The sequence below is a fragment of the Nothobranchius furzeri genome, chromosome 11 (genome assembly GCF_043380555.1).
Source record: "Nothobranchius furzeri strain GRZ-AD chromosome 11, NfurGRZ-RIMD1, whole genome shotgun sequence".
Taxonomy (NCBI): domain Eukaryota; kingdom Metazoa; phylum Chordata; class Actinopteri; order Cyprinodontiformes; family Nothobranchiidae; genus Nothobranchius; species Nothobranchius furzeri.
The window spans coordinates 51,755,393-51,769,987 of NC_091751.1; the positions used below are offsets into that span (position 1 = coordinate 51,755,393).

Genomic DNA, 14,595 nt, shown 5'->3' on the forward strand with positions numbered 1-14,595 from the left:
GATACTTTTATTATTATTATTATTATTATTATTATTATTATTAGTATTAGTATTATTATTATTAATTATGTATTTATTTATTTATTTTTGTGGGTGAATGCATGTTAAGAGTTTGAAAGGTTTGAACCATATTTTGATTATACCGGTTTTTATTTCAACAAAATGCCAAAAGTCTCACCTCTGGCACAAATCATTCATCAATCATCCACACCTGACTGAAATATTTAATTAAGAGACACTTTCACTCCGGACATTGTAGACCAACAAAGTCACAGCTGCCAAATGGACACTCAACAGCAAAACGTAAGTGTGGTGCAGATAAAATAAAGCAACAATCTTTTTGGTTAGCATGAACTGATCTGTGTTAATATTCCTTTTTCACAAAATGAATGTTTATGATGAGAAAGCAGCCACTTTTGGAGCTGATTGAAGAGGACTCAGAGCAACAAGATGAAAACGTGAGAGGCAGAGCAGGAGCTTTAAAGCATCAAGTGGGTGTAGAGACAGAGGAAGTACTGGCAGAAAATTACTGGGAAGACGAGGAGGAGGATGTTCCGCTGAGGGTTCTGAGACCAGGACGGCGCTCTGGTTCCATTTGCCAGAAGAGACTCCGCCAGACTTTGTCTGACTGCAGCTGGAGAGAAATGGAAAACTCACAGGTGTTGGATTTGAGCGGTGAATCTGCAAAGGGGCAGAAGCTGGGAGACAAAAAGAAATTTAGTGAGAATTTCAGGAGAAAGGCAAGAATACTATTGAATTTCATGTTTCCACCTTCTAATCTTGGCATTAAAAGCTCATATTTGCTTTTGTATTTTTTAAGGCCTCCAAAATCCGTTGGCTTAAACAACCACCTAAACCCCCCAGGAGGAAGAAAAAAACCCCACGAGTGAACACGAAGGTAATGCAGATTATTAAATGATCAGATTTGTTAGGCACTGATGATATTTCAAATGTTTCAAAGGTGGAGGCATTTCCAGACTGGTTGGTAAACCTGATGGTCAACATTGAAGAAGCAACGACTCATCAACTGTTGATTGAGTAACAATAACCATCGCAGGTGTTTACACACAGCCTGAGAACCAAGAAACACACTCATCTAATCTGAAAAGCATCAGGATGTATTTGTTTTGCACTCAGACTAAAATAAATCATAGTTTCCCAGAGAGGAATTCATTATTTGATGAATAAACATGGTTTAGTTGATAGTATGTTCTGAAGTCATACGCTTTTTTTCTATTCTGCAACATGACACAAGAATTTCCCTCGGGATAAATAAAGTTGTTCTTATTCTTATTAACAGGGTGAGTTGTGTAAGTTTTCAAAGAAGCTTCACTTCTCAATTGCAAATTAAATCATTTGAAAGAAAAATTAATTTACTTTCTATAAATTCATGCAACAGTCAAAATGTTTAAAAAAAACTCTGAAAAGGCTTTTTTACAAGAACTTGACTGTAATTTACAATATTAAATGACCAGTCCTGCACAAAATGGGGAGTTAGGCAAAATCTCCAGGAAGTTTAATGTAGAAAGTTCAGTTTTTTTTATTTTATTTTATACATGTTTTATTGACCTGGATGACTGGAAATCTAAACTAGTTTTGATAAAATATTCAAATTCTAAATAAGATCTGATGAAATATTAATCAGAGTGACTATCAAGACAAGGTGGTTTCCCATCTGAGTCAGATGCTTCAAGTCTTCCACTTGGGGAATTTCACAAAGACGGGACTGGGAGAGCACGCAGGCATGCCCTGGAAAGATCGAGGCTCAGGAAGCTCCAAGGAAACCCGGAAAACAATGGTTGTCTGCCCAGGATGTTTATCTTTTCAAAGAATACATGAGGTTGTCTGTTAGTGGTGAATCCCAACAGAAAGTAGGTCAAGCTTGAACACAATGACCCCAAACAAGTTAAACTTATCAAAAACAAGATAAGTGATGCAGGAATGTTCAAGTCAGTGTTGCAGTTTTAACCCACAGGAAGCAGGCAGGTCGTAGAGTACCTCACTGATACTTACCGTATAGAAATCTGGGGATCCACGTGTAACTCGTACACAGCCACTGTTTAAATTACAAAAAAGCACCGACAATTGTAAACAATTACCATAGAGAACCCCTCCAACCTGTTAATCAAGTAGAAAATACAGAAATGTTATGATTTGGTTAATTTGAAAATATTACAATGTGCAAAGCTAATACAAAAACTTTAACCACAAACATTCAGAAAAAGTTTGAAATGAAGAGTCAGTAGTTATAAGGAACTGCAGTATTTGGAGCCAGAATGAAGGAGATGAATATGGAACAACCTCAGCAAATACATAAAAGAATCAAAGTCACTAAAATTATTTTTAAAAAGGAATAAGTCAAGTGTACTATGGAATTACAAAGATCTATATTCAGATAGTGCTTGATTAGAGCTGTAAATTAGCCCTCATCAGGCAGAATGTAGTAAAGATGAATCTGTTTTTTTTTTGGGGGGGGGGGGGGGGTTACAATTGGAGCTTCTCTCCTATTCATTCAAATTGTTTAGTGTTGATGTTTATGAATATTTTGTTTGTTTTTAACATTTTGAATTAAATTAAGAAAAAAAATGGACTGATCTTCCAAAGAAGGAGCTGAAACTAGAATAAGGGATAAAAATGACAGATCATTTATTAGACATTGATTAAATCTTTTTTTTTTTTTTTTTTTGTCTTTCAAGCTCAGTCTGCTGATTTAAAAAGGGGAGTTTGGATATTTTTTTGTGTTTTTCAGTGATAAAATTATCACTGTTTAAAAAAATTCAAAACTTTAATGGCAGGGCTAAATCATTATTCTAGACAGGATTTAGGCCTCTAAAACAGCTCAAATCTTACATTTCTGTAGTGTGTTTTACACTAAAGACTGTCAGAGGTCATATTTGGTCTTGTCAAGACATTCTTTATAAAACTAATGGTGTTAGGTATTCCCTTGATGCATGAATATTAAAAAATATGTGAATGTCACAAGGTGCACATGTCTGTAACTACATCTGCTTTAAATGTTTAGTTTGAGCTCTTTTAGATTATAAGCCTAAATCCATTTTGGAAAAGGCCCCAAATTTGTTGTTTTTCTCTCCTTGGGACTTTCTCCCTGAATTGCCAAACAATTCTGTAATCTCCCCCATAAAAAAACAGCAAATCCTACATAAAAGCAGCAGCTATTTCTATGAGATGTAAAATATAAAGCTTCACATATTTGACCTCAACTTCACTTTAAGAATCTTCTCACTTATCTTCACGATCATGTGAGCTAACAGGATGTTTCCGGGGGTCACCGTTTCAGATCAGTGGCTTCTGCTCCACACATCTGGCATTTGTCATAGATATTTATGACAAATACTACACCAGGGAAACAGCCAATTACTGTCCTCCCTTTGTAGACAAACATGTTGTGATTCTAGAGGAGGAAACCAATAATGTTAGGGTTTTGCTACTCTCAACAGGAATGATTATCTCTATATGTGATGAGGAGGACCTTCACCATCACGGCTAAAAGAAAAATATGATTTTACAGACAAAACAGCAGACTACGTTTAAAGATAAATGTCTCTTTCAGTTAGTATCTGAAATGTCATTTATTTAAACTCCTGAATCGACAGTTTTATCATCAAAAAAACAGAGTTGTTTTCATCTACAATCTCTTTATGTCCCAGAGTCAATATTGACAGCTGACCTTGTGATCATGGATCCATGCACGTCAAGCGGGGTCACCTGCTGTTTGTATCAACTCTGTCAAAAATATTTTATATTTGTGGTCACTGTGTCAATTATTAACCTCCGTTGAGGTCAGATCACAGTACAAATACTGCCGGTTCACAGAAATCTCCTAAGAAGAAATCCAACAGTCACAGAGAGCACTCAGAGGAAACAAAGACGTTTTTATCTCTAGACTGAAAATGCTTGGATTTTATGAGATGCTGTTTGCAGCTGTGGCCGTCTTGGCTTTGGTGAGGTCGTCTCCGGTGGTGGGGCCCGAGCCCATCCGCTGCTCCCCATGCACGCAACAGAAGCTGAATGACTGTCCCGCAGTCCCGGAAGGCTGTAAGCAAGTTCTGAGAGAACCTGGCTGTGGCTGCTGCATGACCTGCGCTCTGGAGAAAGGTGCTTCCTGCGGCGTTCACACGGCCCACTGTGGTTCGGGTCTTCGCTGCACTCCCAGGCCGGGTGAGGCCAGACCACTCCACGCCCTGACCAGAGGACAGGGGATTTGCACTGAAGACGATGGCCAAGGTAGCTTCAAATGTTCTCTTCAAATGAAAACAAACGGCTCACTCTTGATCGTTATTTATGTTCAATTATGTATTTTTCTAAAAATCTCCACAGAGGAAGTTGAGGAAGTCCCAGATCATGGCTCATTGCACTACTTGTTGGGGCTTAACCTTCCTTCTGATCACCAAGATGCTGCTGAGGGCCAGGAGAGCATCAAAGCTAAAGTCAACGCCATCCGCAACAAACTGGTACAACAGGTAAACACAAAGTGTGAAAGGAATGATTTTTCTTTGTTGCTGGGGGGGGGGGGGGGGGGGGGGGGGAGGGGGTGAATCTGTGGAAGCATTAAGAGAAATAATAGAATATTGGTTTTGTTAACATGCAGATGTGTTTTATTTTTATTTTGAAAGGGTCCATGTCACATTGAACTGCACGCAGCGCTGGATCTGATAGCCAGCTCTCAGCAGAAACTAGGTGATAAGTTCACAACCTTTTACCTCCCCAACTGTGATAAGCATGGCTTCTACAAATCCAAGCAGGTGAGTTTTTTTCTTTCTACATGAAGTTTACAGAAACTAAAGTGACTCATCCCTCCATGGAAGGGACTGCTTCTCAGTAACTGGGTGAGTTACATGTTACCCTGTTTCTGTTCCAGTGTGAGTCATCTCTGGTTGGACCGCCTGCCCGCTGCTGGTGTGTGTCATCGTGGAACGGGAAGAAGCTCCCAGGATCCAGTGACCTCATTGGCGATGCGGAGTGCCACCAAGAAGTCACGCACTGATGGATGAACACACAAAAACAGACGTTCACTCTGGGAGAATGTGTGTTTTGTAACTTTTTACAAACTACACTCAGTTGTCTCAAACTGTAAAAGCTTATGAGGAGAAATATTATTTACATATTGTGCATATCAGAGACTTATTTATTGTCAGTAACCTTTTATCTTTTGTATTTTCTGACATGTCCTTTTTGCATGGGTAAATAGGGCAACACTGCATAAAGAACTCCATTACTCACAACAACAGGTCCACCAGGACAACTTAAAAATGTTTTTCCCTTTTAACTAAACATACCATAACTACCAGTGCTGCTATGAGGTTTATGGACTGATCAGCATGTGTCTACCTCTGGAGGTCTATTCTGTTATTTATTTGTGTGTGCATTTGATTGGACTGGATTTCATGCAAATGCTTTTTTGATGAAAATGTATCTATGCAGACATTTATTGAAGCAAAGTGTATATTTTAATTATGGTTGTTTATGATTAAATTTGTATGAAAAGGTAATAATGTGTGTTTATTTTATGTATGATAAATGATGACCCGCACTTATATAGTGCCTCTCAGAGTAAGGACTCCACTACAGTGTATCATTCATCCATTCACACACACATTCACACACTGATGATGATGAGCTGATAGCCACAGCTGCCCTGGGGCGCACTGACAGAGGTGAGGCTGCCGAGCACAGGCGCCACCAGTCCCTCCGACCACCACCAGCAGGCAAGGTGGGTTAGGTGTCTGTCCGGAGCCGGGATCAAACCTGCAACCTTCTGATTACTGGACAACCCGCCCAACCTGTTGAGCTACTGCTGCCCCTATATGTAGCAGAGAGCAGGGGCGTGTCCAGGGAGTGGCCTGGGGTAGCACATGCCACCCTTGGGGTTCTAAACAGCAAAACAATATGTGGCAGCAGGTATATTCACCATTGTTTCCAGCCCCAGGCCAGCAGAACGTGTCTGTTTTATATTCATTCATCTTTATTATGTTTTCATATTGACATAAATAGTATTTAGAATGCCGGTCCCATTCCCACTTAACTCCAGGTGGTGGCGGTAAAGCACCAAGAAGTGACTTACTACCACAAAACAGCTTGAAGAATAAAATTGTGATCACACTTGATTATGCATAGCATTCTTGGATGTGCGTGGACATGTTGGAAGGTTGACGAGTATAAACAAACCGTGAAACAAACTGTGAAACAAACGGTACTGTCGCAGAGAAGAAATGGTTCTGGGTGAAAGAAAGTGTTAAACATTATTAAATCCCAAAAAGGATGCGGAATATACAGGGATACGTTAAATAAAGGCGTTGGGGACCGGTGTGTGGACAAAATCAGCGTTATAAATGGTTTTGATCCATTTGAAAGACCTAAGACCAGAGCAACGATGATGTATTGTTGCCGCTGCAGTTCTGCTTAACGGACATTTCGGCTATCTTGTTTGTGGTGTGAGCAGATGTAAATGACCGGATGAAACGTTGGTTTGTTTGTTGGTTTTTCTAGTAAAACAATCTAAATTGTCATCTCACAGAAGGAGTGTAGCAAGAGAAGTTGTGTTGTGTGTCAGTGCGTCCGCATTAGCTTACCGGTATGTGAGTGTAGCCTGTGTGTGTGTGTGTGTGTGTGTGTGTGTGTGTGTGTGTGTGTGTGTGTGTGTGTGTGTGTGTGTGTGTGTGTGTGTGTGTGTGTGTGTGTGTGTGTGTGTGTGTGTGTGCGTGTCAAGGTTGAGGGAAAGGAATGATGTATAAACAACGTACACCATCAGTAACTTACCAGAATGAAAATACTCCGGAAGGTGATGTTTAGTCACCTTATAACTGCGATCCAAGTGAGCCAACAAGACTTTGTTATGCTAGATTGGGGTGTTTCTCAATGTCAAGGCGCCTGGCCTAGCGAGGCGATGTCTTGCGAGGCCAGTCGCCTTGCTTACGAGGACACTGTTCTTCCTTGGTCAAAGAAAACGATAAATGGAACAGACTTGCATCACGTGACCACGGCGGTCACGTAACGTCACGTGACACGGAAGCTAACGTTATATTTTATACGTAGTGTTTCAATATAAATATATAATGAGCCTTTTACTTTTTAAATTGTGTATATATTTGTTAAATTAAATATGTAAGTGAGTTACTACCCACTAGCCACCGAAGCTGCAACTAATGAGCAACTAATCAACAATAGATAACTTCTTTGTATTTAAAAAAACATTTTAAATGAGTTGACTTACTTTTAAACTTGAATAATAGTCCCCGAAGTAGCTGCCGGCTTCTGATCCGCCGTCCTTTTGAAAACCATGTATTCTGGGTAATTTTTGACCAAGGCTAGGCTACAAGACACCTCCCGTGTATCCTTGCTCAGCTAGCTAAACGGCTAACAAACGGAGAACGCACGCCTCGGTAGACCATGAACATTGGAACACGTCTTGGTGGCTCCCGATGATGTATCTCCTAGGCAACCGGGGCGGGGCCAAGACATCAAGGCAAGGATGGCATTGAGAAACACCCTTGGTCTCAGTGGTTTTGCCCCAAGCAGGAAAACATTGAAAAGTTAGCTTGTTTTCCACCTTTATTCCCCTGGCGATCACATGTGTCACCCCACAACACAGCAATGATTTACTAGAGTTGTGTAATATCAAATGAATATTTGAATAATAGATTCATTTAAGCCACAGAAAAAGAGACTGAGCTCACTGTTTACAGTAGTAACAAGCAACAAGTATAGGACTCACACGCCTCCAACAAGGCGGTTGCGTCGGTGATGACGTCAGGATCACCAGCCCTACTAATCATGGCACAATGCGGTGCTCGCAAGTTCACTAAAATGAAAAAAAAAAAAAAATATATATATATATATATATATATATATATATATATATATGACTTTGTGACAGATGAACCTCCCACCCCAAAAAAAACAGAACCATAGGTGCCAACTATTCATAAACAAGTGCCCCACCTGGGCCACCCCATTTTGAAATGCCTGGATACGTCACTGACAGAGGAACAAAATTGGAGATAAAAATAAACACACAAAAGATTTTTACTGCCTTTATTAGGTAAAAATAGACTTTCAAGAGTTGGATTGTACATGCAAACATATTTACTCAAAAAGAACAATATCACTGGATACACAGAAATCATTTATAATGGCAGATGCCTTGAATCTCAAGTATTTAGCTTATGCAAAGTGACGTTAAATCAGTAACAGCCACAAAGTCAAAGAAAAGTCTCTTTTTTTTATCACTGTGGCTTTAAAGTCCAGCATAAAAACCTTTAAATGCATGGTGCTGTTTGAGCTGCACGATCCCAAACTACTTCCTGTGAAGCTGGAAGCAACTGGAAACAATAAAGTTCATACAAAAGTAAGGCACTGAAAAAAATCCATACTTAGAAAAACTTCATCGTCTCCAGACGCGGAGATCAATTCACGAGAATACAGTTATGGGTTACACAAGCATGCACGCCTTTGCAGTGCTACGTAATTGTGCGTAAATGAGGAGCATGCTTATCACTGTCTGTGATGTGATGTTTTATCACCACTTTAAGGCCTCAGAAAGGAATTCTTGCAGATTCCTAAGCGTTACTTTGACCAGCAGCTGTTCAGGTGGAGTCATGAATAAAACAGCTTATAAAGAGTCGGTCCATGGCATTAAATTCCAGGACTTTCCTCCTCATAAACATTCTCTGCTTCTTTTGCTCTGCCTCAGAAAAAAAAGGTCCCAGAGGCAACGGATAGAAAACATCTACATATCAACCGAGCCATCTTTTAACCTCGCCTCCAATATCCTCAGCGTCTTCTTGTTCGCTGGCAAACCTCCCTCCCCATTCCTCTGTTACTCCAACTGTTTTTTGGAGTACTGGATGTCTCCTCTCTCCTTCCCATCGAATCCTGGCAGGGGCTGTCCATATTTGTCCACACACCAACAGAAACCTCGCTTCTTCCCTTTGGACGGACGGCACTGAAAGCACAGTGCAGACGAATGTAAAAACAATCAACATTTACAAGGACTGAACACTTTTGTCGCTGAAGTAGAACAGAGTAGTTAAGAGGCACTAAACGTTGGATTATGCTGAGTCAACGCACCCTTGGCCATCTAGCTTGCTGCGGTATTTTGATCTGCTTTCACGGTCTACCTCCTGTTACAGACACATATAGAGAGCTTTAAGGTAAACAGAAACCTAGTAAAATATTTACTTAGTCCCGTTTGTGAACAACTGTGAACCAAGATCTATTTTCAGAAGCTGGTGGCCAGAACGAATCATCTGTTGCTGATTATACCCCACAGCTCCAAATTATGGGTACTACAAATGACTTACAGAGTCTGTGGAGCTACCCAAGGGCTGTTATTTTACTGCCAATTTTACTAAAGGTCAACCTCCGCTCCAGTAAAACATGCAGCCATTCATTTCAAGGGCTAAGCTAACTGCACCGCTGCTCCACAGAGGGGTTGGGGCTGATCAGGAGGGAGGACATCCATGTTTAGCTCGATATTTCAGAAGATTTTACTGAAGAATCTAAACATATATTTATGAGATCAGTTTTAAAGATGAGGATTTTTTTAACATAAGCGTGAGGACTTTAGCTTTTAAGTCTTGCATGTGGTGTAATTAAAATGACCAGAAGCACCTTTAGCTGGTTCTGATGAGATGATTGCATGTCAAACAGAGAGGAAGGAGGGAAAACTGATACGCCTAAAGGATAATCTGCCTCTGCGATTCAGTCAACCAGGAGCCCCGACTGCCTCCAAGCGAATGCGTCAGAACCACTCATTTATTACAACCCAATCATGGGTGAACCAAGCGTGCTGGGGATGGCTGCAGCTCTATTTCTGTTCTGCCTCTCAAAAGTCCAGCAATTATGGGGCGAACACACGGGGTGCCAGTGGCCACCTTGACGTCTGTCTCCCTGGGAGGGGAGGTAAGACAGCCGTCGTCCCGGCCGTCAAGTCTGCTGGGGTTTGGCCCCTGTGGTTCCTGTTTCCAGTGTCAGTGGCTAAGATCTGCCTTGCTTGTGCGGTGCAGTGACGAAGGTCTAATAACTACTGATGAATGCAAAAGACAGCAAAAGAGTCTAGAGGAACCCGAATGTTTGACTCACTAGTTAAGCCTTTTATCACAATAAATGCAAAATGAAAACAACGTTAGGTAAATCTGCATGGTTTTTGATAAACTTCACCAAAGTGTGTTTTGTTTTACCTGTTTTTTCTTATAGAAGCCCTTCTTGTCACAGTTTGGTATGCGGAAACCTCTGGGGTTCAGGATGTTGGCTATTTTCAGTTTGTTGAGGATGCTTTCAATCTCTCTCCGACAGGGACCCTAAACCAGGAAGAAACATGAATAACTGCACATCTTAAAGGTGTTGAACACTTGTTTTATCAATAAATCTGCAGCAGTCTTTGGAAGGAATGTAAGTCATTCTCGGGGGCAAAAAACACTGGAGCACCATTTCTAGGAACTAGAAGTGAGCCACATCAGAGCTGAGCTTCAGACGGCAGGTTTTGGAGTCTTGTTTTCTGCTATTTGAACATCTTGGCTCCGATTGGATAACAACAACGAGACTCTATCACTGACTTGCAACAAATAACACAAGCCTGGAGGAGTTTTTCTGTGTGGTGGTGTTGCTAATGGTTAGCTTCTACTAGCATATGCATGTATGCAATAGCTCTCTCGTGGATGCTAAAAAACAACAGCCTTCCCTGTCATGAGTCAAGATGGGTGAGTCCATGAATGTTAATTGTGACGTAGATCTGTCAGGATGTTCAAATCCTAGAGTTTCACCATCTATTTTCTCTCAGATGCTAATGCAGGAGATAGGCGTGGGAGACTATTTTCATGTTCGGCCCGCATGAAAAACTCAGAGTCACCGGTTATAATCAGGAATAATCACACTCTACGTTCCAGTTCTGAATGCAACCAATGACATTTATAGCATTAGCTTCATTTAGTCCAATTTTGACGCCAACGCTTTTGCGAATGAGCTAAAGCTGACCCACGCTGCAGAGCACTCTGCCGCGCTGTAATTCCTCAACAATGCCAGTGACGGCACAGAAATGGATTCATCTGACTTGCAGAGCGGCTTAACAGCTTAGAACTCTTAAATGTAACACAAAGGATGGGGAACAAATTGAATTCAAACAGCTCAAAGATGGAGGCAACAGGCTTGATCTCAAGTCCAAGTACAACAGTCACTAATCAGAGAAGCCAGTCAAAGCCCATTACTAAAATGTGCTCACTTCTCCGGCCAACAACAGATCAAAATAGCAGCAGTGCTTCCCAACAGGCACTCACATCAGCCAATCCATCATTCGCTGGCTCTCAGTACGGCCAGCACGCGGACGCCTTGTGGCCAAACTTCCGCCTGACCCAGGTCAGCCACAGGGCCATGGTACATGCCTGCTGCCATGTCTCTTCTACTGCACCAGATCCCTGCCAACCACTAGCACCACTATCCAAAAGGTTTCATCACCCTCAGGGGAGAGGGCAGAAAAACGCCCAAAAACACAGACAAGAGGAGGAAAAACATTCCTCTAGAGTGTTCAGATGACAAAAGAAAATGAATGTTTGTGGTACTTACATATTCAGCCTCCTGTTTGGTTATGACTGGTGCTGAGAGATCCTCCGTTTTAAAGATCAGGGTTATCTCCTCTTGTCTGAGGATGTCTGCCTTTGTAGGGGAGTAGGGGGGAGGAAGTGGGTGTCTGGCTGGTACAGTGTGACCGTTGTGGGCAGTTTGAAGACTTGAGCCAGTGGAATTCTGCTCCTTTTCATGGCTCTCTGGATTCTCTGCTAAAATTGTGGAAACAGTGTGTTTAGTTCCAAGAAGTTCAGGATTTACGAAATGCATTTTCTTTGGCTCAGTGGAGATAAAGATACGGTAGTTCAAATGTAAAACTTAAAGCTAATCATGAAATAATTAGTAAGTTTTGTGGAAATCAGGGGTTGGATTAAATGTGGCACAGGGTCTCATCCTTAGATTTCTACACTTCTTTAGAAGTTTGATCGTTAGAAGTCTGTTTCTGCACACCGTTTTTTTCCCTTTGGAGTGCAAGAGGTGGACGCACATACCTGGCAACTCATTGACAGGAGGTGTAGGTCTGACCGTCTGACTCTTTTTAGTGGCGTTTACACAGATCCCCCGTCCTTCAATCAAAGCCTGCAGGGGTGTCGTTTCTCCTGGCTGAGGCTGACAGCTCAGCCCGGACCCGCATCTCCCGGTGTATACCCCGCACGGCTGGCCGAAGCTCAGCGCGCACGTCATGCAGCAGCCGCAGCCCGGTTCGCGGACCTTCTGTGCGCAGTCCTTAGGCAAAGGTTTGCACAAAAGTCGCGCTTCAAGGTCACAGGGCTCACATGTGACAACCGGTCCGTTCGCACCTGACCTGCAGGTACAAAATGCCGCGAGAAAAGTCACGCAAATTGCGGAAAAATAGGAATCCATCATGGTGAGAGAGGCGCGCGGGAGGCTTTAATACGCAACGAGGAGGAACACCGTCTCGCTGTGGTCGAGTTTCCACTGGTCAGCTTCTCATTCACATAAAGCCAACGGACAAAGCATCTCAATATATAGACCCCAAAGACTGAAGTCACACCCCCGAACGGCTCGTGCTCTGATGATGAATTACTCCTCTATTAGATCAGAACGAGTTATTTCAGCTTCATTCACCCAAAATAGTTTAGAGATTCTCTTTAAAAGTAACTTTTATTACATCTTTAACTGAAATTTAAGATACATGAGGTCCCAACTTTCCACATATTCACACTAATCAACTTTTAATAAATTAATCACACGTTCAGAAAATGTAAAAGTTTTAAAAAGTTCCAAAAAAATAAAAAGTATCATAAGTTTCATCTGTTTGACCCTAACCCTAACCTTTCATCTGTTATGTGCCCTTTCATCCCCAGGGGGCGTCAGAAAGTTTTATGTCACCCTTAAGACAACTTCCGCAACTTGCCAAATCTTCAATAACAGGTTTGACCCTGTATATTTATGTCGATGGTTTGACCTGTGTGACCCCTAAGGTTACAAATCTGGAGCTCTATTGCAGCAAATAGACAGACTGCTGACCTTTAACTTTGCCGTGTAAAAGTTGAGGGGAAATAATTGTTGCATTGCTGAAATCCATCATTTCCTAATCCCAGGTTTAGCCTGCCAAGCAATATGTGTTGAATATTTAGTTATTTTCTTTACTATACTTAAGTTGTGTGCAACTGGCACACAACTACTACCAACTACTGTTGACCAAGAACTGGTCAGATTTTTATAGGATGTATTTTTAGGATTTCTAGCACAATAAACCAATAAAACCTCCAAAGAAAGACATAAAGCAGGTTTTGCAGGAGCACTACTCAGCCTAAAACAGCTCTGTACAGCGTGGTTCGAGTCAACCCATCTGAGTGTAGTTTTTCTCCCATGCCAGCTCGTAAAAAAATTGCATGAGGTATTTAGTAAACAGCGTAACTTGTTTGCTCCATAGAAACACAACTCAGCTGAAAAATGGTGGTGCTGCTGGACATTTTGCCTAGTTTTATGGCTTTTTGTCAAACTCTGAACCAGGAAATGGCTCCAGGCAGTGAAGCTGAAAGCAATAACTCGAAAGCAACCAGTGACTCCACCTCCTAGCCAATAAGAGGCCAGAATCATGATGCCAGCCAATCAAGCTTGCCAAGTATCTCAAGGAGCAGGAACAAGGGCTAAAGTAGAAGGGAAATACAGAACCGTGCCAGTGGGAACAGTGGTCGGGCCAAGCTGCACCAGTCTGAGTTACTCTGAAAAGTGCCCCGGAAAACTAAATGAATAATTAAAAAAAAAAAAAAAACTTTTTTAGTACTTTTGGGTCTTGAAGTAAAATTTGGTCAATGAATGGAAATCGTTACAATTTGTGGCTTAATGTCCTTAATCAATAAAGTTATTACTAAAACAAAAAATTAAAAAATATATGTTTAGTTCAATTGTACTTAAAACATTGTACGAGCTATTCTACTATATCCATCTCACTTCAAAATGTAAAATCATATACTTGGTATATTTAAAAATACTAAATATTTACTTTTTTTGTTTAGTAGGTACAACAAATAGTTGTAAAACTGAAGAAAAAATAATTAGAAAAAACATAGACTATATCCCATACTTTCAGTCTAGTGTTGAGTGTTTTATGTAACATACTTTAAAAAGCACCTCTGGACTGGTTCTGTTCATTTGTCTCCTCTAAAAAGCAGTTCTTAATCAAGGACACATACCACGCATGTAGCTGAGAAAATTCCAGAGTACGTTGTAGCATTTTTTAGTCCTATTATTAATCGGTCACAGGTGAGAGATGACAAACGAACACACAATGTCCCAAAGACGTCAACAGAATAACAGAACCAAGGTTCAAGGCACTCTGTTCTTTGGAAATTTCTGAGAAGTTGGTGTCAAATCTTTTGCCACTGGCCTGGCACACCGCCATCTATTAACAGACAGATCTACAGCAGAACAGTGCTCGTGGAATGCCAAACATTTGTCTCATATGCCAGGAAAAAACGATGGCTGATTTTCCACCCTTTCCTGCATTCTTAGCTATGTGGAAGGGGCTCTCTTAGCCACCTGTGCATA

The 14,595-nt window shown here is 41.2% G+C and overlaps 2 protein-coding genes across 3 annotated transcripts; one reads left to right on the top strand and one right to left on the bottom strand.

Moving 5' to 3' along the window:
- The first annotated feature begins 3,818 nt into the window (after nt 1-3,818).
- On the top strand, nt 3,819-5,510 carry LOC107383915 (insulin-like growth factor-binding protein 1). Its single transcript, XM_015956811.3, has 4 exons — nt 3,819-4,245; nt 4,339-4,481; nt 4,635-4,763; nt 4,880-5,510. Exons 1-4 carry the CDS (start codon nt 3,912-3,914, stop codon nt 5,003-5,005), a joined length of 732 nt encoding a protein of 243 aa, XP_015812297.3. The 5' UTR covers nt 3,819-3,911; the 3' UTR covers nt 5,006-5,510.
- A 2,528-nt stretch (nt 5,511-8,038) lies between these two features.
- Nucleotides 8,039-12,550, bottom strand: LOC107383917 (insulin-like growth factor-binding protein 3). 2 transcript variants are annotated; one of them, XM_070541674.1, is made up of 5 exons: nt 12,069-12,550; nt 11,578-11,789; nt 10,200-10,319; nt 9,088-9,140; nt 8,039-8,962 (listed from the first exon to the last, which is right to left on the bottom strand). In XM_070541674.1, the coding sequence occupies exons 1-5, from the start codon at nt 12,442-12,444 to the stop codon at nt 8,791-8,793; spliced, it is 933 nt and encodes a 310-aa protein (XP_070397775.1). In that variant the 5' UTR covers nt 12,445-12,550; the 3' UTR covers nt 8,039-8,790. The 2 variants fall into 2 exon arrangements, with proteins under 2 accessions (XP_070397775.1, XP_015812300.1); XM_015956814.3 differs by lacking the exon at nt 9,088-9,140 and having other exon boundaries at nt 12,069-12,548.
- Nucleotides 12,551-14,595: the final 2,045 nt, after the last annotated feature.